This window comes from Chroicocephalus ridibundus, chromosome 2, assembly GCF_963924245.1.
Source record: "Chroicocephalus ridibundus chromosome 2, bChrRid1.1, whole genome shotgun sequence".
NCBI classification, from domain to species: domain Eukaryota; kingdom Metazoa; phylum Chordata; class Aves; order Charadriiformes; family Laridae; genus Chroicocephalus; species Chroicocephalus ridibundus.
The window spans coordinates 161,405,593-161,432,895 of record NC_086285.1 but is presented as its reverse complement, the minus strand read 5'-3'; the positions used below and the strand labels follow the sequence as shown (position 1 = coordinate 161,432,895).

Genomic DNA, 27,303 nt, shown 5'->3' with positions numbered 1-27,303 from the left:
GGCAGGGCTATACACATTAAGAGGATTTTAAAAAAAGAATAAATATGTTCTGATCCCATGCTTATAAAATGATAGGCATGAGCTCTCTCAGCACGTACCTTTTCCCTTCAGCACGTTAGTGATAACAGTATTTCTTTTGGGTTGAGAGGTAGGCAGATGGCTGGACAGATGGTAAACACAGGTTTATAATATACCAAGTAGCTGCTGTGGTTATAGGTATAGGGTTCAGCTTCTGGTGAGGCTGAATGCCTGGCATGTACACATTTGGATTTGTAAAGTCTTGCAGCTTCCTAATTTACAGGTACTGCTGCGAGTTGTGCCTGTTGTTTGTTTATTCAGTGTATTTTTTTAGATCTCTTTCAAATAGGCATAAAAATGATCAGTGTGGCTTCACTTGCTGATTCATGCATTCCTTGGGCAAATTTGTTTTGTGAATACATTCCTGCCATAGATCTATTATTAAAGTGTCACGTTGTTGAGCTATTTGAAATTTATAAACAGCGCTGTGAGTCAGGTTTAAGGCGGGGGGGGAAGAATGCCTGTAGCACTGAGACTCACATACCCTTAGAGTTGTTTTCCTATAGTGATCTTATGGTTACTGTCTTTCTGCTAAGGTGAAAGACTTGATCCAACAGCCGTAAACATCCTGCAGCAAATCATTGAGTTGGGTTCGGAAACCCATGATGCTACGGCAGTTGCTTCTGTAGTTACCATGGCACCTGGCACTGTGACAGTGGTAAAGCAGGTAAGAGCTCTTTTCTTCTCTAAAAAAAGCTATATTTAATTTTCTCATATTTATTCTGAAGTAAATATTTAGCAAGGGCTAAATTTTGAGTGAGCGTGTGAGACACACAGAATTTTTCCTAAACTAAGTTTTGACTACGTGGTGTATGTTTGTATCTCTATATTCACACACACACACATGTTTATACACATATATGTTTATGCATATAAAAATGCAGACATTTGTGCACGTATGTAAGATGTGAGTCACCAAATACAGGTGTGTGAGAAAATACAGGATTTTTTCTAGGAGGCATTTTCAGGCTTTTTAAAATAACATACCTACACTGTGGGCAGGCACTTGGTCCCATTGTCATCTAGAAGAATCAGGCGGTCGTTGGCACAGAGATCATCTACATACAGAAGACAAACCCTCTAAGATATTGGCAGAAGTAACTTTAACGTATGCTTATTTTTCTTGAAGTTTGGTACTGCACAGTTTCTGCTAAAAATATTTGCAGTGTACAGTATTACTAAAGCACTTTAGAAATTAAGAATGATAGGATATGCAAAATCAGCAAGTAAAAGTAAGTAATTTTCAACTTGAGGTGGCTGTTGAGCGCAAACATCAGGTCTTTTGCCCGGTATTTTGTCCTCACAGGTGCCTGCTAACTTTGTTGCTGACATTTTGCGTTTCTCCTCAGTGTTCTCCAGGCTTCACTTGTTCCTCCTGTTCCATCGCACCTCTCTGCTTGTCCCTTTTCCCATTGTGGTCATTGTTTCACTGGGGTCTCTGCACTCAATGTGATTGACAGGTGAAGGAAGGAAAGTACATGAGAAGTCTTCAATTCCAGAAAAGTTTAAGTAACTCCTTTTATTTGAATTAACGTTATTCTGAGAGCTAGAACTAGCTTTTGAGTATTTTTTTGTAGTGTTGTGGATATTGAATTCATGAGAGCTCCACAGAAGTGGGAAGTCTGTAGTCTGTGAACGCAGTATTTGGATAATTCCTAAACCTGCCATCTGAGTGTCAGGGAGATGAGGCAGAATTTCAAGATAAAGTATTTTGAGATGTTCCTTTGCAATACTTAACGGATATTTTGATGAGAAATCTTGTAAGAGTTTCTGGGTTTTTTGAAGAATAACAGATCCAACTTTGGAAACTAAATTCAGTCATTACAGAGAAGAGGCATTTTAGTCCTCTTTATGTGCAGGTTTCAAAACAACTTTAACAGTAGAGTCACTGCCAACATGCGCGCTGTGCTACACGTCTGACCTATTTAAGGGTTGAATTCAGTGTTAGCCCTTGGTGTTTGTCTGTGCCATCTGTTAATGTTACTGAAACTTTTTCTTCCCTTAAAAATGTATCTTTTGAGGCCTTTCCACTAAAAGCCTAGCAAAAAGTGACTTGAAGTAGCAGCTGCCAAGGAGAAACTATGTTTTGATATTTGAATGTTCAACTTAAAAAATGTGTCATTTAAAAAGTATTAAATCTAATCAATGTCTGATTCATCTTAAAACCCATCGTCTTCCTTTTTAGACGATCCGAACTTGCTGACAGCTTTTTGTACATAAATGTTTATATCCCAAATTAGTTCTCTCGCTCACTTTTTAATCCATATTTCTGGCATTTGAGTTTACAAGCCGCTGAGCATTGATCACTTCTTTTTCCCTGGCGTTGTATATATCAATGGTTCTCAGTGGTCTGATGTCAAACTGTTAAAGCTCCACTCCTACATCAAATCAAATATTGAATTCTCAGAGCACAGAACCTCTTTGCAGCTTTTCTTTTTTGTTTTCTTTTCCCTGCTTTAGAGTCTTTAATATAAAATGCCCTTTTCTCCCCTAACTTGACGTCGGACAGAAGCAAAATCAGTGAAGAATTTAAGTACATCTCAAGCTGAGTGATCTTGTGCTACCTCTGTTTATGCTGGATTTTAGTAACGCCTTACTTTGATGCTCGGAGCCCCGTTCCTCTATTAACATGGTTCTTGCTTGTACTGAAATGCCAGCTCATTTCATTCTCTGGTAGCCTCGGTGACTTTTCACTTTGTGTGTGCGGAAGTGTGCGGGTCTGTGATTTCCCAGGGGAGGGTGAGGTGGCAGTACACCTACCGACAGCTGACTGACTGCTTAGTTACCTTCAGTGGCCTTTATGGAAGTAGAGCGAGGACCAAGGGAGGTTTGGAGATGATGATGGTGATGATTATTTTTCTTCTAAATTTTTGTCTTTTAATTTTCTGTATAAATCAATGTTTCATCGAAGTCTGTTTGATCTGTTATGCAGCTTTAGTTAGTTTCCAGTTCTTGGCTTCCCACCAGAACATTGCCTCAGAATTGTAGCTGCACCCATTTCTAATTTGAGGGAAATCAGTCTTTAAATGTTATTAACGTGACTGTAATCCTCTCCTATTCAGAATTCTCAGTTTTTCTTTTTTCTTCAATACTGAGTTGCTTTCTGTGGGGTATCACTCATTTGTACCTATGACTTTTGTCAGGTTTTAATTATGCCAAGTTCCTAATTGTTAACCTTGAAGTGATCTTAGGACATGTTCATATTTCACTTTCCTGCTGGAAAATTTATTCTACGCTTTCTTCTGTGACCTTCAGCTTCTCTTGTGGATTGTGAGACAAAAAATTCATTCAGGGTGTCAGCAATACATCAGCATCATCTGTCACTGAATTTCCACTCTTGTTCTTTAATGGCCTCACTGAGTCCTTGCTTAGCAGCTTGGTTCCATTTTTTTCTCTAACAACATTTATTGTAGTTGTTCTGAATTTATGCTCTTACGTTGTTGTTTTTTTTCTTTTCTTTTTCTCTAAGGACATACATTATCCACTTTTTTCATCAATTCTTACCTTTGTATCTCATTTTTAGCTAGCCCTTGCAAGTTGCCTTCATATTTCTACACCCCCAAGTGTAGGGTGCTGCACCTGGGGAGGAATAACCCCATGCACCAGTACAGGTTGGGGGTGACCTGCTGGAGAGCAGCTCTGTGGAAAGAGACCTGGGAGTCCTGGTGGCCAACAGGGTGACCATGAGCCAGCAATGTGCCTTTGTGGCCAAGAAGGCCAATGGCATCCTGGGGTGCATCAAGAAGAGTGTGGCCAGCAGGTGGAGGGAGGTCATCCTCCCCCTCTACTCTGCCCTGGTGAGGCCGCACCTGGAGTGCTGTGTCCAGTTCTGGGCTCCCCGGTTCAAGAAGGACAGGGAACTGCTGGAGAGGGTTCAGCAAAGGGCTACCAAGGTGATTAGGGGACTGGAACACCTCTCTTATGAAGAAAGGCTGAAGGATTTGGGTCTCTTCAGTCTGGAAAAAAGACGGCTGAGGGGGGACCTTATCAACACTTATAAATACTTAAAGGGTGGGTGTCAGGAGGACGGGGCCAGCCTTTTTTTCAGTGGTGCCTGGGGACCACTGAGGTAATGGGCACAAACTTGAACACAGGAAGTTCCATGTAAACATGAGGAGGAACTTCTTTACTCTGAGGGTGGCAGAGCACTGGCACAGGCTGCCCAGAGGGGTGGTGGAGTCTCCAACTCTGGAGAGATTCCAAACCCGCCTGGACACGTTCCTGTGCAACCTGCTGTAGGTGACCCTGCTCTGGCAGGGGGTTGGACTAGGTGATCTCCAGAGGTCCCTTCCAACCCCGACCATTCTGTGATTCTGTGATTCTATATTTTCACCAAGAAATTTCTTCTAAATCCTAAATTACTTTTAAAAAGTATTTTTTGCTGTAAATGTTACACTATATTATTGCTGTCTTTGCCTCCCATTTCCTCGCTGGAACTTTCTCCCACTGCTGTTATCTTCCTTCCTTTCACCCCTAAAAGTGCCATTTACACTTCATCCTTAAAATTATGTGTGAATCCAGAGGTATCTATCAGTAATGCTGCCATCGTCACGCTTTAGCACTTGCCCTAACCTGTGTGCTCGGATACCTTCAGTCTGCAGTACTTGTAGTCTTTCAGGTTAGTGCAAGACTTTCGTCTGCAGAAACAAACTCTTGTCTTTATCTAAGTCCTTTTCAACATATTGCAAGATGTCCAGTGTGTTAGCTAGGTCTGACTGGTCTATTTTTAAAATTGTTTTCTACTAAGTCGCCAGACAGAAAGGATACCATCTTTGAGGTGTTCTGTTAAATTATTGTTCTCAGTTGCATGTAGTCTTATTACAAGTATCTTAAATCATGAGTACACGTTATAATGGAGGTGAAATCAAGATCAGATTGTGTGTTCAAAGCCCCCAGCTCCTGAATGTGGTGTTAAGAAGAAAGAAAATTTGAGTTCTGACTTTGGAAACTTGATATTTTTTGTTCGTAGGAATGATTCTGTAAAATAGAACATTTCAACAGCATAGCAATAACAAATCCGAGCGTGAATCGGGATTCAGCTTATGATTTTTAAACCCCAAAAATGCAAAGTTAGCACTATTTGGCTTGGATTATGATTGGAAAACAGGAATCGTCGTTGGCTTTGATAGTGTCATATGTATGAGACCTTTCAAAAGGTTGTGTCTAGATCATGAAGTGACTTTAGCTCATTCTTGCCCAAGAGTCAGTATATTAATCTGTTACCAAATTTAAACTTTTTCTGGTATCTAATTTGGGAGGAATCTTGTTCTGTGACAGCTCTGAAAACATACAGCTGCTAAGGAATGTAATATACACCGAACGCCTGGGAAAAAAAGTTAATGTGAAGTTTTACCAGTATGATCTCAGATTGGCAAGAATCCACACTGAAGCTTTGATCACAGCCTGGCAGAAGTGTATCCTTGTCAGTCTGAGTCCTTTTCAGTTACTAGTGATCCAGTCTGGATCTCCTTCTGACAGACCTAATGAAGAGATTTCTTTATGGCATGATATTTGAGTTGTTCTGCACTGCTTAAAGACCAAAAAAGTAACAAGGTGGGGAAAAGGCGAGAGAAAAGTTTGAAGAATAACTAGGAAGGAGGCTAATAAATGCTTAGAAAAGGCAGGAAATACTGTTCATGATGGATGGTAAACACAGACAAGAAATTGGGGAGAACGCAGTTTTGTCGGAACGGAGTAAGTAGCAAGGTGAAGGGACTGGAAACATGAAATACGTCACTTTACTTTCTGTGCATTTGACTCTCTGGATCCTATTACAGATATACGTTTGCCCTCATGCCTTAGGATGGAGATGGATTCGTTTGGATTTTTGTTTATTCAGGCCATCATTTACATAGCTGGACTATTTTCCTAGCTCCCATGCTGAATGTAAAGGCAGGATGGGAGGATGAGCAGTCATGCCAGGATCGCAGGCACCCTTCATTCACGCTGTCTGCAGGTCTGTGGTCAAAGTCTTGTTTTCCACACCATATATTTGTAGGTAGATTAGAACAGGGAGAGACAGTGTTTAACTACGAACTACCTTGATGTGTAGTTCTTTTCTTTCGGTTAGCATTTACATCGAATAAGGATATTGATCGATCCTGAAGAAGTTTGTTCCAAGTTAAATGTTTGTTTGATTTAAATACTGATTTCCTTGTGAAGAAACTTTTCCCTCCAAAATGAACACTCCTGTTCCCTTATTTTCTGCAGAGGAGTCTCTTTCAGTGTGTGGTGTCTGTAGGTTATTCTCCAGCAAGACAAGACTCAAAGTGCATTTTCTTGGTTTTACAGTATGAACGTCTTTGAATGCTTATTTCCTGAATCCCTCACTGCATTGACCACAACATCTGAAGAATTGCCCCTTCTTGGTCTGTGTCCATCAGCTCTAGTTTTTGTTGTAGTTGTTGCTCTTCCATTTCCAGTGCTTGTTAGCAGGAATGTGTAATGGTAGCAAGATACTTTCTGGTTTAATTCATTTATTTTTCATAAATACAGTGTATTACTTGTACCAAATCTCTTTGAAAGAAACGTAGAAACTACGTACGGTTCTTTGTCCAAATTTATTTTTTTCTTTTTGCCTCAAATTACTGAACCAGAGCAGGATATTTTTTCATTCCTAGTCTCAACCAACATTTTAAATCAGTGTACTATAGTAACAGGTTAAATTTGCTTGCATGTTATGTGTTTTTTGAACTTTTTACATTTAAATACTGATAGACACGTATGCTGCTGATTTGCCATGTTTAGGCCTGTAATGTATTTTATGTGTCATACTGGACCAGAGATTATTGTCCTGATGTGAAAAACTCACCAGTGGATGATTGTGTAAAGCTTTAAGTCTTGTCCTCAGTATTATTTTTCCTGAATGAACAAGCCACTGAGATCTCTCTTCATTCAGAGCAAATCCTGCCTACCTCATGTACAGAAAACTGCTAGAGAGCAGAGAAGAAGTCTTTGTTCTCTCTAAGAAAACAAAACCAGCCCCCCAAAAATCAGCTAACCTATGCCCATGGTCTTGTTCACCATGTCAACTCCCCATTCTTTTCCTTAATTTCTAATTGTTCTGAACAGTATATTGGGGTAAGCACTGCAAACAGGCATTTTTATGCCACCTTGCTTATAGCACATTAGCATGAACAGCTTTAGTCAGAAATACAGGGCTTCAGATGCTCAGTAATACACAGACATTTGACTTGCATGATCTTTGTTTCAGGGTTGAAATTTTGCAAAATTACATTGCCACTCTAGACAGTCTTCTCCTGACCCAAGATTGCATCTATCCTCTAAAGTTCTCCTGTTGCTCTGGAGTCATCCCTTCAGGCTCACTCTGAAGACGGCCAAGAACCATAGAATCATAGAATGGTTTGAAGGGAGGAACTGGTTGGAAGATATCACCTAGTTCCAACCCCCCTGCCATGGGCAAGGATACCTCCCACTAGACCAGGTTGCTCAAAACCCCATCCAGCCTGGCCTTGAAGAAGATTGTATTAATCGCTAATCATTGTTAATCACTAAGACGATTATGTCAGTCTTTCTGCACAACTGTTCATCTTTAGTCCACTTTTTTTCAACTCAGTGGGATATAAGTCTTTCCTGGTATCCAAGCCAGAAAGCTGGTGGCCCCTTCAGGTAGGATTCTTGGGCCTTGCATGCAAGTGATTCGCTAAACGCTGCTGACTTGTTCTGCATGATGACTTTTATATGGTCTCTTATTTCAACCACTTAGCTAAAATGGTCATCCAAGCCGTCGGTATTTTATCCTACGGTTAACTCTGATAGTCTTCTTTCTGACATTCACAGACAATGTTTTGCCTCTTTTGTATTCTTCCGGAAAAATTCAAAGATTACTTTTCTCTGCCCCTCTTGACGTCACCCTCTCTTACTCTGTTCACGTGATGTTCCTTTTTTGCCACATCAAATAAAACCTCGTGTAATTTTCCAAGGTTTTTTGCTCCTTTCTGACCTACTGTCCCATTTCTCATACCTGTAAAGATTTTGACTTCTACCTTTGGTCAGTCCATGAAGAATTCATTGCTCATTACTTTTTCCAAACAAGTTTCTTAATGCCTTCTTCCATATTGTGCTTAGTTATGTGGATTCTTAATGAAGAGCAATTTGTACCTCATTGTCTTCTTTCAATTATTCTTCAAATATATGATGACAGTAACTGTCTGTGGTTGGGCTGTTGGTATATTGATACTAATGCCTGTCACACAAAACTGCCGCTGGCTCATTTATGTTGTGCTCTCCCACCTCTCTTTCTGTGTCTGCTTACTGTCTCTTGTTTTATATTGAAATTATAAGGTCTTTTGGGGCATGAAAGACTTTTTGTACGTAGCATACCTGATACAATCCAGGTCCTGGTGCAAGGGACTACACTAATATTAACAATAAAGAGCAGCAGTTGGCTGCTGAATTCTTTCTCTTTTTCTCCCATTCAGAAATAAGAGACAGGATGATGTTCTTCCTACCTCTGTAGCTTGGGGCGTAGGGTTAAGTCTATTCCTGAAAAGCATAGTAACCTATTTTCAACCTAGATTTCTACATAATTTGCTCTTCAGAGTAAGTGTATCAACTGTTTCACTACCTAAGCACATTTTTATCAAAATAAAGATACTGCATTTCACCCTCTGTTTTAATTCCTTTCATCCTTTTATTCCATGATCTCTTCAGGCTCCAGTAAAATCCTACCATGGTAACAGTCGCTTGCTTCAAAGTGACAACGGCAGCAATGCACAGCAAAGGTTACACAGCAGCTTGAAGCCGATCACAAAACAGAATTTTATAGTGTAACACATCTTCAAAAATAAATATCTAATGATATTAGCATGGCAGTCATGTCAAAGGCATATTTCAGCAGCACACCTTGTATTTCTGTCTGGCTCTGATTTGTACCTACGTGATGCTGGGTGCGCTGTTAATCTAGAAAATTTGCCAACATGTGGATTTATATATATAGGTTGATTGTCAAGATTGTGGTTCTTTTAGGACATGAAGCAATTTGATACTTAACTTGATGTGGTACCTGCAAGGTTTTAATTGGGGCAGATGGCCCTGTTTTCTCACGTTCTGTGGAGTTCTTGTCATCTGTGTAACATATAAATAAAATTTCATGTTGAGATTTATGTCCTGTTACAAGTCTTGAAATGATGGCAATCTTGCCGTACTTCCGCAGCAGGAAATCTGGTGATACAGCATTTTATCAGTTGAGTGAAGTTGCCAGTCCCAGTCTGTGTCAGCATGTATTCAACCAGACAATTGCTAATTTTTTTAAAAAAATTTGCATCACCAATATGAAGATTTGTTTGCCACCTTGCATTTTTTATTGTATGCAAAGCAACTCATGCATATTCAAGTCTCTTATTATTCTGTAACTATTGTGTGCCAGATTGCCTTTGGTTTATAGCTTATTATAGAGGATCACGTGATGAAATTACAGTGTTTTCTGTGTGCATCTCTGTGTCTTTTTCACACAATATATCTATATGTAAACTAGAACCAAGAGAGAGTTCAAATTATTCAAATGGCACTGAACTAAATGGTAGAGGCAGCCCTGTAGGTACCAACATAAGCTGACACATCACGTATCCAGGTGCTCTCTGTGATCTAGAATGCTTATATTCACTTTTCCTTTTAGTCCTTTCTGTAGATATTTTGTATATTTTCCTACTGTGGTGTCTATATGAATAGGAGCATCTGTAACGTAGTGTAAGGTTTTGAAATCCTGCAAGATCTCCGTGATTAACTTTTCTTCTTCGTGGTAAACTGAAAGGCAACATTCAATCTGAAATCAAGGGAGAGATTCTGTAGAGGATTTGGGGTCAAGCCCAGCAAGACAGTTTTAAACACTACGGACCTGCAACTCCTGCTGACTTCAAAGGAAATTTGAGATATTCATTATTTCTCAGGTTGAGCTCTAGAATAAGAAAGCGGCTTTAGCATCTTACTGCAAATATATTTTTTTACTCCTTTTCAGGGAAGGGAAGAAGTATATTTGACGGTTCGAATTAATTTCTCTCTAATTAAAGACGACTTGCTTGTTTTGAAAGGAAGAGATTCCTCTAAGAATTTTTAAGACGTTTTTAATGTCATTTACATGTATTTGGATGGTCCTTGGGTATTTAAATTTGTAACATTTATAATTTAGAAATGTTGAGCTTCTTGTGAAGACATGGAGGTGAAAGTCCCGTTGGCTTTTGTGACAGACACATTTAGCTAGTAGAGTATTTATGTGGGTACTGAATTGATTTATTATGCCAGCTGTGTGTGGTTTCAGCTTCTTGCTGTCATTCTTTAGCGAAGGATAAGCAGCCAGATGCTTTTCAGCTGGCTCTCAAACAGAAAAGAGGTCTTAGCTGCTACTCTTCAAAAGATTTCAGATGCCAATAAAAAGAACTGAGTGTAGTGACTTCATTTATCCCGATGGCAGCTGTCCCACTGTTTCATCAATTTGAGGGATGTGAATTAACGGCTTGAGATTATTCCCTGTGGAACAATCTAATAGGAACCAAGAAGAAGCATGTAAACATTGAACAGATTTGAAATGTAAATATCCAAAATAATGTGGTGATTTGTCAAACTAAAAGGATTACAGATAGCTGTCCAAAAAAGATACTGGGAGCTAGAAACACCAGAAATAAGGGCATTAGTCTTCTTTACCCTGCGTGACAAGGCTAATAAAATCACATTGATAAAGTCAGGTAGGAAGGTTAAATTAACTTTCTTTATTGGCCATTTTCATTTCAAAAGCATATAAAACTGAATAAGTATTAGATTGCTGCTATTGAATTGAATGAATTCCTGGTTTCATTTCATTTTCGTGTCAACTGTGCTTTATTTATTTTCCTTTCTTCTTTATTTATGTACGCTCACAAAACTATATTTAAAATTATTTACGGGTTTTGATTTACAGTGACTAAAGTGAGACTGTACGAGATCCTTCTCAGACTGCGTTGCGCATTCTTGCAGCTCTTAGCAAAGGCAGTGTAATTTTTCTGGCCTGAGGCATGTTGTCAGGGGGTTATATATAGTGCACTAACACAGGAGAAGTTAATGTGTATTACATAATTAAAGGGCCAAATTTCAGACACCCCTATTTGTGTATTTTTTTTATGATCTCTGGTATCAAGGGCTGCAATTGGGAGCTGATGCCTAACAAGCTGTGAGATTTTAGTTATCTAACATTTTTAACTGCAGCTTCCTATCTGAATTCCTTAGTGATTAGACCTGCGTCTGCCAATTATGATCTTCAGTAGTAAATCACAGCTGACATTACAGTGGGGGTCTGCTACAGGCCACCGGACCAGGAAGAGGGAGCATATGAGGCCCTCTATAGACATCTAGGAGCAGCTTCACGTTCGCAAGCCCTGGTCCTCATGGGGGACTTCAACCGCCCCCATATCTGTTGGAAGGACAACACAGCAGGGCATAAGCAATCCAGGAGGTTCCTGGAATGTGTCAAGTTTAGCTTCCTTTCCAAGTGATAGAGGAGACGATGAGGAGAGGAGCTATGCTGGACCTTGTTCTCACCACCAAGGAGGGGCTGGTGGGGGATGTGAAGTTCAAGGGCAGCCTTGTCTGCAGTGACCATGAAATGGTGGAGTTCAAGATCTTTAGGGCAGCGAGGAGGGTGCACAGCAAGGTCACTACCCTGGACTTCAGGAGAGCAGGCTTTGGCCTCTTCAGAGATCTGCTTGGTAGAGTCCCATGGGATAAAGCCTTGAAGGGAAAGAGGAGCCAAGAAAGCTGCTTAATGTTCAAGGACCACCTCCTCCAAGCTCAGGAACGATGTATTCCAACAAAGAGGAAATCAGGCAAAAACGCCAGGAGGCTGCATGGATGAACAAGGAGCTTCTGGACAATCTCAAACAGAAAAGTGAAGTCAAGAGAGGGTGGAAGCAAGGACAGGTAGACTGGAGGAATACAGAGAAATTGTCCGAGCAGCCAGGGATCAGGTTAGGAAAGCTAAAACCCAGATAGAATTAAATATGGCCAGGGAGATCAAGGGCAACAAGAAAGGCTTCTATAGGTATGTTGGTGCGAAAAGGAAGACTAGGCAAAATGTGGGCCCTCTCCAAAATGAAATGGGAGAACTGGTCACCCAGGACATAGAGGAGGCTGAGGTGCTCAGCAACTTTTTTGTCTCAGTCTTCACTGGCAAGTGCTCTAGCCACACTGCCCCAGTCACAGGATGTAAAGGCAGGGACTGGGAGGGTGAAGAACCACCCACTGTAGAAGAAGATCAGGTTCAAGGCCATCTGAGGAACCTGAAGGTGCATAAATCCGTGGGATTTGATGAGTTGCATCTGCAGGTCCTGAGGGAACTGGTGGATGAAGTTTCTAAGCCACTGTCCATCATATTTGAGAAGCTGTGGCAGTCTGGTGAAGTTCCCACCTATTGGAAATGGGGAAACATAACCCCCATTTTTAAAAAGGTATAAAAGGCAGACCTGTGGAACTACAGGTCGATCAGTCTCACCGCTGTGCCCTGCAAGATCATGGAGCAGATCCCCCTGGAAACTCTGCTAAGGCACATGGAAAATAGAGAAGTGCTATGTTTCTTTTCATGATTTAGCTCCTTGCTTTTTCAAGAGAGGCTCAAGCTTCCGTTAATAAAGGGTACTTTGTTGATACCCATATTTTGTGACAGCATAGATTAGTTTTTCTGAGGGTGGTTGCAAATTCTGTTGCGTCAAGACAAGCACCCAACATCACCCACTTTTGTAGCATGTTGAGCTTGAACTTCAGCAGGAGCAGTTTAAAGTAACTTTCAATTAAAATCTTCAAATATGCTCGATAAAAGAAACAGAACGTGGAAAGGACTTCAGCTCATTCCTGTAGTTTTATCCGTATAATCTGAATCCTGTGCAACAAAGCCAGAGTCAGCATTGTGCTCTTGCATTAAGGTCAGTGACAATGTCAAGATTCTCTTTAGATGTTAAATCTTTCACCAGATAAAATCCACGTATATTTCGTCAGTATATCACAGGCTTACTGGCTCTGGGACCTCTGAATAATTTAACACCTGAACATACTTGTTATTGTTCAAGGAAAAGCTTTGTATAGCCTGATGAATTGACTGAAAGTTCAAAGTGATATGAAGTCCTGAGGGGTTTGTGCGTCTCTGAAATTTTCTTCATCTGATGGATATTTGAAACACAGAATTAAAAAGTGAAAAGTCAGTGTACAACAATGGGAATGGTTGCTTAGGGAAAAAGAAACGAAATTAGAAAAGAGCATCAGGAAAACAAACATATAGAACTTCTTTTTCTCCTTGCTGGTCTCTAAGGAGTTGAAAACATGCTTGGAAGCTTCGCTGTCGTTCTTCCCTTCTGTCCCGCTCCCCTCTTGAGCCACAATAACTGATCGTAACTGTATTTTCTGGACCTTGATTCTTCTAATACTACAGTTTACAGAACAATTTCATATAAATGACAATTGGAGAAGAACTTTTGAATCAGCTTCTAAATAAAAAAAAAATAACCCCTTTCTGATTCGCATAATTTAGATTCCACACTTTGCGAAATCTACCATGGTTGACCTATTCTTTTCAAAATTTCTTACGAGTTCAGTGCTGCCGGGAGCACACCATATACTGCTCTGGGATGCAGGGGTGCACTGAGCTCCATTAAATCAATATCTGCCAATCCTTTGTCCTCTTTTTGTTACACTTCGTATGGTTATTGGAAGTACTGTGGAGCTTTGCTTTCCATCATGAGATGTAGGTGAGCCGGCAATTCTGTCTTCATTCCCCGTTGTTTGTGTAAGTGGACAATTTATAGACGCATTTGAAGGTATGAGAAGAGAATTTGTTGTAGAGAATGTGACCTCCTACAGTTTCAATCAGCTACTTTCTTAGAGTGAGAAACAAACATGATTTCTCTCTGGAAGCTTACTTCATAAAACATTTGCTAAGCCTAAATGAAAGAGAAATAGGCCTTAACAAAACCAAGCCATTTTCTGAAAAGAGAAGGAAGACAGGATTTGATGAACTGCGTGTTGCGTTTATGTTTGGCATTTATGATCCAGCAAATAAAACAGCTCTCTTCAGTGAACACAGGGAGTGGTATGTACTGAAAACACCTAACAAATGCCTTTGCATATATCTTGCATACCAAAAAATGGCTATTCCATTCTCTCCTCAAAAGTACATTATTTTATCACTAAACACTTGAGAGAATGCATTTCCTCCACGACTTACAGTTTTCTGATGTGTTTTTACTGGCCTGGAATACTTTGCATATGAATTTTTTATGGATCTGGTAAAGAATAAAGATTTGTTCTTGAATTCTAGTAAGTGGTGTATTTTAATAATTAACAGTCATCTGTTTGAACTCTTGGAAATTCAATACCAAATTGTGTTGGTTTTTTTCTTTTTGACAAAAAGCAAAACTTCCAAGAAAAATTTTGTAGTTTTCAATTGTTTCTGTCACTATCCTTTCAGTAATGTAAAAATTGCTGCCTCACAAAGTGTAGATCTTAGGAGTCCATTTCAGTAATATTTACATTTCACCGTTTTCTAATAAAAGTACTTCTATGGGCAAACTGTTGGCTGGGAAAAAAAGAACAGAAAAGAAAAAGAAATGGGTACAGTAGATGTTTGTTCATGTGGTTTTCGGTGGATTCACATCTCAGTGCTTCTAGGGGAATTGTTTGACTTCAGATTTATTCAAATAAGGACGGTTTTGAATGAATGACTGCTGAGAGATTAAATCTGTCTTCAAAGACCTGTATTCCTGCACTTTCACAGCTCTCCGTGCGTATAACTGAGATGCTGCGTTACTGCTCTCAGTAGTCTCTCTAGCCATACACTTATTAATCAAAAGTGCTCCCTACAAATTTTGTGTAAAACCGACATTTTCTGTCAAACCGATCTGATTTCTAATTTCTGTGGTGTCTTTCCATTAATCATCACAATACTGGGTACGTATCGGAAAAGTGAAATTTCTGTAACCTCTTCAATTTCTCCGCAGGTAAAAGAAGAGGAGCCATCAGCCAACCACACTTTGATGATTCAAGAGACGCTGCAGCAGGCGTCGGTGGAGCTGTCGGAACAGCATCACCTGGTCGTCTCCTCAGACGAAGTGGAGGGAATTGAGACGGTGACTGTCTATACGCAGGGTGGAGAGGCATCAGAATTCATAGTTTATGTTCAGGAAGCTGTGCAGCCTGTAGAAGAACAAACTGTGGAACAATCGGTGCAGGAGCTCTAGAGAACAGTGATCAAAGGAGATGGCTGCTTGATTTGCCAAAGCCAAAACTTTGGGGTTTTTTTCCCTAGCCAAAAGCACGCAAGCTGACAAATTTTGTTGATTTGTGAAACGAGGCCTTGTCACTAGATAGTGATCTGACTGGATCGTTGGATTGTATCGGTGACTTAGGCATATTATGTACAAAACCTCCTCAGTCTTTTTTTTTTTTTCTAAAAAAATGTTCATATTTTGAGGAGAAAGTATTCTTCCCCTTCTTAGAAGATCTCTCACTTGATTCCTGTAAATCCCCACAAATATTATCTGTTCAAAACCATGTTATCCCACGATAATAAAACATCTATGAAGGTAGCTAGAATGTCTAGAAAAGTCCATTTCATCCCATTTCATACATACTTAATATGTGCTTGACTTGACTGGGAGCAGAGCTGGTTTCCCTTTAAACCAGAAGGGCTTCTTATCCCTGAGTACATGCTTAGAATGCATTTGCCGAGTTGTGGATCTAATCCAAACAAAGGCTCAAGACTTTAATTAGCAACATACCACAGATGGACTGTAGTTTGTACTTGTGAGATGATCCTTTGAGTTTGGGAGGTATTTAAAGCCATATATGATAATTCTGGGTACCTGCAGGATGACTGTTACTTAGATAACTGAATAATGATAACTCTTTCCACCCCACTGGATAAATACCTGTCCAGTACCATACGATGAAACCAAATTTGTCAAATCAATGAAATATTCTCTTGTTTTTAAGGAAAAAAATTTATATTCAAATGATTTGTAAATGCTATAAAAGGTATATGTTCATATGTTTTAAACAGACATGCTTGTAAATAAGATTGTGTGAAAGAACTTGTACAAAGAAACTTAAGTAAATATTGACAAGAATATAGATATTCTTACTTATGCATGTATATAGTTCCAGATTTTTCTTCATGAATCTTGAGTTGTTTCTGATTTAATATTTTTAAATTTGAGCTATAAAAGTTATTAATTAATAACAAAATTGACACTTTTTTCCTAATGTTCTCATTTCTTACATGTTGTCTTCCCTTAACAGCTAAGTAAAAAAAAAATGCTGTTTTGCACCGACTCTGACAAATTATTCCTCCAGTTAGTAGTGTCTAATCAAGAAAGTGGCATAACGAAGTCTAGACGGACCTTTCTGTGTGATTTAACTTCTTTATGGGTGTTCTGGGTAGAATAGTGGAAAAAAGCTTTTGACTAAGTCAATGTAAGGATCACATTTTTGTGAATTTTCTGCATCCTTTTTTTAAAAATTTTCAAAATGCTTTTCAGTTCAGGTTTTTTCTTAAGTTCCAGGTTTTCTCCCAACTCTGCTTGGAAATGCAATGGTTGGAAACACACGAGATGTAAGTCAGGAAGGACTTTCAGCTGTGTTGAGTACTGCACGTTGATCTCTCGCCTCAATGAATACATTTTCTTCTTTCTAGAATTTGCAACACCTTTAATGCTATGAGGAGGTAAATATTTCCTCTTTAAGCAACTGTACTTTACAAAGTGAGTGTCCAAAGATTTGAATTTTTTCAGAAGCATAAAGAAAACAGAGAGCTTTGTTTATACCAGGCATTTGTTTTGAGACGACGTGACTTTCCACTTGTCTTTTGTTTGGATTTGGAACAACCAAAAAGGGGAGAATTAAATCTTCTGCTTGGCAAGCTCTGCTTCTGTTGTCACCTAAACAGCACAGATTGTTTTCAGTGTAGATTCAACTCCTTTTATCCAATTAATCTTTTCTGAGGGTTAGGTGACCTTTTCAGTTCAGGGGAGACAAGCAGTCTACAGTTTTAAGTTAGTCAAGTAGCTGCTGTTTCTGAAGGTTATACATTCTTCCCACACACGGGTAATTTTCATTAGCATTTATTACACTACATGGTCTTCTGTTTTTTACTCTTTCCTTGACACCTGAGGAGTATCTTGGTTTTAAGCTAACACTTGGCAAATATTACTCTTTAAAAGCTTATGCATGCATAAATTGAGTAACTGATGGGCCAACTGATCTGCACAGCTAGGAACACATCAAATGTTTCTGCAAATGTGTTCAGCTCAGAGGGGAGATTACGTCTTGGAGTCGTGCAAAGGTTTTAAAAAATGGAAAAAGGAAGCTGCAAATAATTTTAGTGGCAGCAGAGTCTTACTTAATGGAAGGTAAGATTCTGATGCTTGAAGTTGATTCTTCAAAAGGTCTTGCAGAAATTAACTAGGACACTAGTTCTGGAAGGACCTCATGTTATAGAACGGCGTGAGCATCTGTACACAAAGGGGATAATTTGGACTTCACAGGGCCAAAGGCACCGGAGGGGGTATGGGAAATGGAGGTTCCAAAATTCTTTACATCCCTAATTTATTATCTCCACACAGGGTAATTTCTCTTTCCTGAATAGAGAAGAAGATGGGATCTGCCTTTCTTCCTGATGTGGTTGGATTTCTGTGACTGGTTGTGGTTCCTCTCAATCCCAGCCCTGTTTCTTGATACTGGTGATGTTAACCAGCTGTTGCAGCACCCTAATTTAGATGAGGCTGCAGTAGCAGAGGTTTTGTACTGCATCTGTATCACTTCCCCGCAAAATCCATGGGATGGAAAGAGAAAGGAACTGCATACTTCTACTTTGCTGTTTTACCTCAAATTTTGGGTTGTATGAAATCACAGCTAGAGACAAGAGTACTACAGAGATGATAATGTTGGGCCAATTGTGCCTACTATAATAAGGAATTACGCTCCTTGAGTATATATACTTGAATGCTTTTAGTGGCATGTTCTCAAACAAGATTACAGAGGTGACATTACTACAAGTCTGAGATTTTCAAAATGTTTGTAATAAATTTCTTCTAAAGTTATAAAGTTCTGAGTCCACATAGTGTCCTAGCACTGCCGTACAGTATGTGGCACTTAATCCATTTGGTCTTCATAAAGAAAAAGAAAAATATTTTCACATTCCAATAAATTTGCTCCCAACATGGACACGTGCTTTACAAACTTAAAAAAACTAAAACACACCTCCCCTCCCCCATCTCAAGAATGAGCGAATACTGTTAGCACAGTAGAGAAAGGAAGAAAGTAGCAGAAATAATATTGCGAGATATTCAAATGTTCAAATAAATGCTTTAAGCTCCAAGTGGCCAGAGAGTTTGGCCTGTGAGGGAACCTTTTGGAGCTGTGTTCAACTGCAGGATCAGGATTTGATTTTTGGCTTGAACTCTTCATGCCTGTCTTTGGAAGAGTCGTCTCATTCGCTGCTCCAGATTCTCGAAGCTTCGGTAAAGTCAATGGAGATGGGAAAATTTACCCAATGAGGAAGTTCTAAATACGGGCCCCTTCTGAGAATAGAATTCTTGGTATGAAAGAGTACGGAATAACGGAGACTAACCCCTTTGGGAGGACTTTTTTCCAAAGTCACACCTAATCTTTTATGGAGGTAGGAGAATTATCAGCCGGTCTTATGCCTTAAAAGACTGCCAGACTGTCTTTCCTTGTGTTGCTTAAATGTGGAGTCATATTTCTGTAAGAACAACGAGGTTTAACTGAGTGCTGTTCAGCTGTCATTGACTTGAAGAGAATATTGATTTTTATTTTTTAATTATTTTGATCGGAAAATAGCGATGCTTATGAGAGTGCACATAGAGCTGAGTGAAACAGATGGTGTACACAAAATCATAATATGTGGGTTGTTACAGTTTTTTGGTGGTTTGTTTTGGGTTGGGGTTTTTTTGCACCAGATTGCAGTTTCTGCTTTTTGTAGGTATGTTTGAGCTGTATGTGAAAGTTCAAACAGGGAAAGACATGAGCTCATTTGCGGATTGCATCATTAGCGAAAATGTTGTTTCTTTAGGTAATGCTAATAATACAGTCTTTGCTCATAACGTGACAAACTGCAGATGTTCTTTTCCCTTTTGTAATCTGATGACAGTGAGGTGACTGAGTTCTACTGCACGTGGCTCGACAGCTTCTCAGTTTGCGACTCCAGCTTTCCCGTCATTAGCAGACATCATTTCCATCAATAGCAGCACTACTCCACTTGTCTTTTTTTCTTCCTTGAAACGAGGACAACTTTTCATCTTGGAAGACTTTCATGTTCACTCAGTCACAGAGATGTATTTTGGCACATCCTGAGAGTATCAAACTTGATATTATGATATAAATATGCAGTATTATATTCATCTCCACTATAATTGCACAAGGTACAGGTAATTGCTTAGTGATCTTTTTATGTGTTCCTGCTCTCAACTTGCCTCTAGTCGGCTTTAAGTGATTAAAAGCAATGCCACGCGTTTCAAAGGACAGTGCAAATGGCAGAGCCCTTGTATGTTCCTAACAAAAAATTCTGTTTAAGTCTGTTGTGTTCCCATCTGTCAACCTTTGAGATGGTTGGGCAGGGAAAGGAAGCCATCACGTGTTTCTTGGTAAAATACTAATGGATAAAAATGCCCTGTTTACATGTAAACATAATTCCTTTCGGTACAAAGCAGATCACGGTGCAGACTCACCATCCCAGAATGACTTTTGCTTTCTCAGAACAAGTTGCCAACGACCAGCCTTTCTCAAGCCTTTTCTCACATGAACCAGCAAAATGTTGTAGAGAACAGAGCACGTTGATGCCTATGGGAATGACTTGCCACATTGATAAAAAGCCGTCAACTTGGATGGATATTTGTCAAGGGGCACAGACTCAGCCCTCAGGTACAGTGGAGTTAAAATTCAACACAAGAATGGTGGCAAGGGACCACTGTGGGCGCAGCAGCATCTGGTTGGTGAGTGACTCCAGCTGCGCGTGTGTTCCTGCAGGAGGAGACTTCAGCTGAAGAGTTTGAGAGTTTCATGCTTGCTTTAGTGCAGCTGCCTGTTTTCCTCTCTCTGCTCTAAGTCTGAGGTGCCTGATAAACCTTCACCAAATTTCTAAGCTCTTTGGGTGAAGGAAAGGAATGGCAATAGTTATCCTTTTTTAAAAAAAAAAAAAAAATCCTTCTCTTATATGCACACGTAGCTCCCACACTCCCGACCCCTCTCCCCACCCCGAGGGGCGCAGGGCTGGGGCTGGGGGTGTGGGTCCGTCCGTGCCAGCCCCTCGGGGCCGCTCCTCCCTCCTCACCCCTCTCCCTGCTCCAGCGCGGGCCCTGCCCCGGGCTGCAGTCCTTCAGGGACAACCTGCTCCCGCCTGGGCTCTTCAGGGGCCATAATTTCTTCAGAGGAAGGCTACACTTAGTAGAGCTTCATGCAGCTGGATTGGCCTTTTTTTTTTTTTTCTTTAACTCAGTGGGGTTTTTTTCTGCTGAGTTCAGCTGGCTCGGTATGGGCCTACAGCTCCTCAGAAACCAAGACAAGAAGTTGGAGCTAAGAATTACTGACAATGTTCTTTGTCCTTTCCCCTCTCTCTCTCTTCTCTTGGGTTGACCTAAGTTGACCAGGCGATTGTTCCTCTCTGTGGGATTTGGTTTACCTGAGTTAACCAGGTGATTGATGCCAAGTGCCCACACGTACACGATCAACAGTACTTAAGGGTTTAACCAGAGGAGAATAGGCAGCACTTAGTGTGATAGAAAAACATGATGGGATGTCATTGAGCAAAAGGAATGCTAGGCCAAGTAACAGTATTAACGTACTGTTGGGGAGAACTATTGGCTTGAAAGACAGTACCTGAAATAGTAAAAGCTGCTTTTCTTGAGTTGTGCTATTATTGTGCTGATTAAAATACAGCTAGACATTAGGATGGAGCCTGGTGGGAAGAACAGGGCAGGTGACCTCAAAGATTTCTGGGGATTTAATAACAACAAAGGAGAACAAAATGACATAAAGCCTGTTTTGTATTCAGAGCCACACCTAAGAAGGGTGCCTGTCAGAGCTTACTCTGAAGGAATTGATGGGATGGGCAATGATGGGATGTTAAATAAGGGCAAAATGTCATTATATTTTCTTACTCTTATGTCACTTACTCATCATGAAAAGTCCAGTGCAAGACTTGAGGTGAGTAGTGGTTGCCAGTAAAATACAAAAACACAAAATAAACATTTTTGACAGTGCTATAAATGACCCTTTTTATTCCCTATAAAAATATTTTTTACAGTCTGGTTTACTAAAAGCGGATGAAGAGGGAAATCACAGTGAATACATTGCACAGAGCTCTGCCTAATTTTTAAAATGCTGTAAATTTTTCTGAAAAGCTGGAAATAACTTTATCAGCCTAGGTAAATTAAAAGGGATCAAAAGGTCTTCGGTGTTTTGGAATGAAATCAAATAGTTAATGGGAATTCATAGAACAAGCTTGGTTATGTTTTTTTCTTCAGTTGAAGGAATGTTATCTTCTGGAACATAAGGGATCATTTTGTGTCATGCACCCAAATGAAATACTCTGTAATACAGTGTATTTTACAGGAACACGTAAGATCTATGAGAATGGGACCACAGGAGCTGCCTCATTTGTAATACTCTTTATGGGCTAGCAATGAAATAAAGGACAAAATACCACAGTGGATTACAGAGCTAGTCGGTGTTTTTACAATTTGCTTTGGAAATGGTTCTCCTTTTTGATTAGCCTTGATAGCATTTATTTTGCTACTACCCTTAGGAGTCAAAATACTTTCTGGGAGCTGAAACCTGATTGGGCTTGGAGTATTAAAAATATACAGACTTTTTTGGTGCTGGGTAGTTTGTTCAAATCCATATCCAAATGGTAGGAATCAAGTATTTCCTTCATCTAACGGTAACTGAAACAGTTAGAGTTCAAATCCAAGATGCGTTAGAAAAGGTCCAAGGCAAAATAATCACCATGTAATTGGGAATGAAGTAGCCTGTCAGTTTTTTACTGAAACAACATAACTTCAAACAGCCACGTGGAGCCTGAATTTAGGTCATCCTCAAAATAGTTGAAAAACACAATAGTAGATCAGTGGGGAGGTTTCTGCGGCTGTTGTGGTGCAAGTTCTGTGGCACACCTTTTCCTCTCTGAAAATAGGATTCATTTTGGTGATGACAGAAATATCAGGTAGCCGGCTTTTTAGATTATTCTGCCTGAAAGCTAACGTCCAGTCCAGTACAGAGGTGCTTTGTGTTGGAACCAGCCAATCCAAGCTGCCGGAATTGGAATTTAAAAAAAAAATAAAACCTGAAGAGCACATGTTGCTGATGAGAGCGCTCTTCACCAGTGGGGCTGGAGTCAGAGTGGGAAATAATCCTAGAGCAACTTGCTAAGAAGTTCAGACTAGTAAGAAGTTCAGACTAGAAAAAAGAATGGAAGACAAATTAAGAAACTTTTTTTTTCTTTGTGATCACATTACTGTTTTTCATCATGTAACAAGCTCAGAACTTGTAACACCCACCCAAATGTCAAGAAAAAAAAAAGAATCACCTGATTTCACCTGGTGGCTTGTGTTGCCTCATTACAGCAGGAGTCTGTTCATGGCTCAATAGAAATAGGGTACATGAGGGATGCTTAGGAATACCCATAGATCACAATTCTCTAACTGACATAAAAAACCCTGGATGATTTATCCCCTGTCTTTAAGTCTGGAGGTTTTTTGTGCATGCCTCTTACCCCTTCATCAAAGGTTAATCAGTTTATCCAGCAAAACCAGCCATCCTTCACTTGCCACGAAGTCAGCCCAGGCAGTGACATTCTGTTTGACATTTGGGTTCAGCTATTCAGGTTGCATTTTAAATCCTTAAATAACGGATCTCCTGTGAAGCCTTGCCTATCTAGAGTGCAGTCCCACTAGTCTGGAGCTGCTTTCCGCTTCTCCTTGGGTGAGTCCAGTACCTCGGGTGTTGACTTGAACTCCTGGGCACTGCCACAGCACAAGAACTTTTTACTGCAAATCATAGTACTCGCAACTTCTTGTGGCATAACTGTGCCGTTTTGTGAGGTCAGAAAACAGCCGGGGGACAGTAACACTTGAAGCTACTAAAATTATTTACTCGAGCACTAGACAGATGTCCACTTTTGAACCTAGAGATGTTCACTAAAGACAGTGTGGTCCTCAGGTGCTGTTCTCTTCCATTCGCTAGAGGTTACTCAATAGCTTTGCCAGCAGAAAAGGTCACGTAGGAGCTCTCTCATCTGCTCCAAGGAAACGGGAGCGTTAACTTAATCCCATGCACTTCTCTTGAAGCATATGGGAGAGCTTCAGCTGAGACCTCTGCTGACGGAGCTATTGGGCAACCTCGATGGGCCTGCTGGTCATGAGCCTTTGGGGACTTCACTGTTATCAGGCAGCGTGGTCAGCTGTGGAAGAGGGCACGGCGGTGACCAGATAAAATGCCTTACGCGAGCATAGCTAAGGCTGGGAATAGCATGATAAGATTTGATTTACTTGAATGTGTTTCTTATTTAGAATAAGTGCTTTTCCCATTCACCTGAATAGAGTATTTTTTCCCTGGTGAAAGGTCTTTGCTAACATAATAGCATCTGCATTAGAGACGTGACCCACTATAGTTCTCTCTCTCTCTCTCTCTCTTGTTCTCTCTCTCTCTCGGTGTGATTTTAAAGAAAACAAAACAAACAAACAAACAAACAAAACCCCAAACCATAGACAAAGCTGTAGGTGGTGTACTTCAGCCAGTCTCAGTGCTTTAATTTTCCTGCATCAGAATGGAAAAAAAAGCCCCAAACCAACTGGCTGACATAAAATTTAAATTTGTGCGTACTTCAGCAGAAAATAAATAACAGAGGGGCTGCCCCAGTGGTTGTGTTATACTTGTGATTAGTCTAATACTGTTTTTATTTTACTTGTATTGAAACTACACCAGAACTTCCATTTTTCCTAAGCGATGTGTTTAAGCACTGAGCCTCTCCAGAGCCTTGTCGGCGTGAGGGAGACAAAGGAAGCAGGCAGCGCTATTAGACTGCTGTGCAAAGTTGCAAGATGTTCCTTTTGACTAAAGCTAACATTTGTTTAGTCATACTTAAAACAGGGAGTCAGGGTGAAATCTGTTCCTGATGTTCTGTACTGAGCCAGATGCACCATGTACAAAGTTTACTGTGTCTTTTGGGGTTTTTTTTTATGTTTTTTGGTTGTTTTTTTTTTTAACCATCACCTTAAAAACTGTTACAGCAGGAAGCAAAGCGTGGCACAGTATCTGGCAAGAACTGATAAAATGGAAATATATTACTATGTTTTACGTTCTGGAGTTTGTATGGGCCTATTTATTTTGCTATTAGTTTGTAGTAGAGCAGAATTTAGTCACTGGTTCATCTTGTGGTAGGTGCTGTAAAACCACACCGAAAATCCTTGCCCCCAACATCTTACTCTTTAAGTAGGCAGGATTGATATCAGTTCTTATAATACGGTTTTCCCATGTCTGTAAATGGAGAACGGGAGCAGGGGGTAGCTGTAAATCTGTGGCAGAGCCAAGAGAAGCCAGCTGTCCTCCTGTTGTCTTTCCTACTGCCATACAAAATGCAAGGAAGCTCCTCAAAAGCCTCCGGGCAGGTGGAAGGAAGCGTATGTGGAGCCTCTCCTGGAAGAAAGCTCTACTCACACCTGAAAGGTGTTTTACCTGGAATCCCTCTCTACCGGCTTTGTCGAGCGCAGCGTCTTTAGCAATGCGGCGTGGAGACAGCGCCGTACACAGCTGTACGGGTCTGTAGCTCTGGGGACAAGTGAGAACCTGGAGCTTCTTGGATTCTGGTAACATTTCCGTGGCAGGGAGAGTGGAAGCACGAAAGGACAGGTCCTGGCTGAAGGATGGCACCCTGCTTTCGCTTGTTATGCTGTTTTTCAAGCAGTTACACTTTGGGGTGGTATTCTCAGCGTGGGAATCTAGGTGGGACCAGCTTTCAACATCTGCAGATGGATAAAATGAGCGTGTTTTGTCGTGTAGCTACCATCTCACCTCTAGTGGTAGACGTTAGTAGATACTAACTAAGTTAGTAGATACTTGAGGAACGACTGAGGGAGCTGGGGTTGTTTAGCTTGGAGAAGAGGAGGCTGAGGGGAGACCTTATCGCCTACAACTACCTGAAAGGAGGTTGTGGAGAGGTGGGGGCTGACCTCTTCTCCCTGGTGACAAGTGATAGGACAAGAGGAAACAGGTTCAAGTTACGTCAGGGGAGGTTTAGATTGGATATTAGGAAACATTTTTTCACTGAAAGGGTTATTAAACATTGGAATAGGCTGCCCAGGGAGGTGGTGGATTCACCATCCCTGGAGGTGTTTAAAAAAAGGGTAGATGTGGTACTTCGGGACATGGTTTAGAAGTGGTTTTTGTCAGGGTAGGTTAATGGTTGGACTTGATGATCTTAAAGGTCCCTTCCAACCTCAGCGATTCTATGATTCTATATCAAGGTAGGACTGTAATACCAAGGCAAGCATAAACACAGCTCGCAAAACCACACGTAAGGGATATTCTTGAAAAGCCCAAGTTTGTAGCGTTGCCAAAGAAGAGAAGTATTTCTGTCTTGATTTAAGAACATTAATGTGTTTAGCAGCAAAATTCTGTATTTATACTATTCTCTATGTAAGCCACCAGGACTTCTTTCCCTCTGCTCACTCCTCGAAGCAATGAAAGTGTGTTGTCTTAAGCTACAAACTTTGATTTTTGCTTTCTCTCTTCACAGCCTAGTTCACTAGATGTTAGCGCCTGCATTTTATGCTTAAATTTGGTTCACAAAGACTTCAGGGCACTGAGAGCGGTGAGGCATCAATAAGGTTTCTACGCTAGATGTCAGAATGTCCTACATCACAGCTCAGCATAAAGCCAGATTGTCATTTAATTGCATGTTTCCCAGTTGAGCCGAGATCCATCTGAATCGGACATTCATCCTTATTCCCTTGTGCTATATATTCAGAAGAATATGCCTTGCCACTTTTGAGATCTCTTGCTGCTCTTTTGTGATGCTGAATGCTTAGGCTGGTCCATTTTTCAACCCATGTTCGAGGCAGTTTGCTTTTTCCATGTACTCAGAATTTTAAAAGGATTCTGTGAATTAAAGTGTCTTACTTGTTCTGAGACAATAGATGCTGCTTATAAAACAGAAGGCACTAAGACTTGGACACTGTGTGATTTACTGCAAGCCCAAACCATTTCACTGAGGCTGACACCACAAGGGTATATGAAATTGTGTTTAAATCACCCTCCCAGTGATTTAGAAGGACTAGTTAAATACCTGATTTAGAAACTAATAATTGAGCCTATGTGAGCAGGCAATTATGCCTGCAGTAATTGCATGTGTTAGGAGCATGTATCATGAAAATGGGAACCAATGGGATTATCCCACTTCTCAGGAGGTTTTAGAGATTGAGGGGAACAGCTAGTGTGGTTAAAAGCAAAATTAGCTATGCATATGCAGAGATTATAAAGCATCAGCACACAAACAACAGAACTAATTCTCCAGTGCCAAGGAGCTTGGGAGATCATTGCCACTGAGCATCCAACTGGGCGGCGGGGTGAGGCGGGAGCTGGGCAGTAGCTGTTGCACTCCTGACACACAGGTGTCTGGGGGACTCTTGCAATGTCTGGAATATGACCATAGAATCATAGAATTGCCGAGGTTGGAAGGGACCTTTCAGATCATCTAGTCCAACCATCAACCTAACTCTGACAAAAACCATCACTAAACCATATCTCTAAGCACTATGTCTGCCCGTCTTTTAAATACCTCCAGGGATGGTGACCCAACCACTTCCCTGGGCAGCCTGTTCCAGTGCTTAATAACCCTTTCAGTGAAGAAATTGTCCCTAATATCCAATCTAAACCTCCCCTGGCACAACTTGAGGCCATTTCCTCTTGTCCTATCATTTGTTACTTGGGAGGAAAGACCGACCCCCACCTGGCTACACCCTCCTTTCAGGCAGTTGTAGAGAGCGAGAAGGTCTCCCCTCAGCCTCCTTTTCTCCAGGCTGAACAACCCCAGCTCCCTCAGCTGCTCCTCATCAGACTTGTAAAGTCTTGAGATGAAGCTGCTGTAAAAATAGATGCCGAACTCTTTCTCAGCGTCCAAAGGTCAAGTCTTGTTTGTACAAAACACAGCATTGCAACAGCTCGCCATGCAGGTAACGGCCC

At 40.6% G+C, this 27,303-nt stretch overlaps 2 protein-coding genes across 2 annotated transcripts in view; both read left to right on the top strand.

Annotated features, from left to right (window-relative positions):
* ZFAT (zinc finger and AT-hook domain containing) overlaps positions 1-16,341 on the top strand; it is a 95,532-nt gene extending 79,191 nt beyond the window's left edge. The window contains exons 15-16 of the mRNA XM_063327579.1: positions 615-745; positions 15,051-16,341. Coding sequence (XP_063183649.1) covers positions 615-745; positions 15,051-15,290 — 371 coding nt within the window. The 3' untranslated portion in view covers positions 15,291-16,341. The remainder of the gene's footprint in view (positions 1-614; positions 746-15,050) is intronic.
* Positions 16,342-19,566: 3,225 nt separating this feature from the next.
* LOC134512270 (uncharacterized) overlaps positions 19,567-27,303 on the top strand; it is a 29,507-nt gene continuing 21,770 nt past the window's right edge. The window contains exon 1 of the mRNA XM_063327578.1: positions 19,567-20,060. Coding sequence (XP_063183648.1) covers positions 19,734-20,060 — 327 coding nt within the window. The 5' untranslated portion in view covers positions 19,567-19,733. The remainder of the gene's footprint in view (positions 20,061-27,303) is intronic.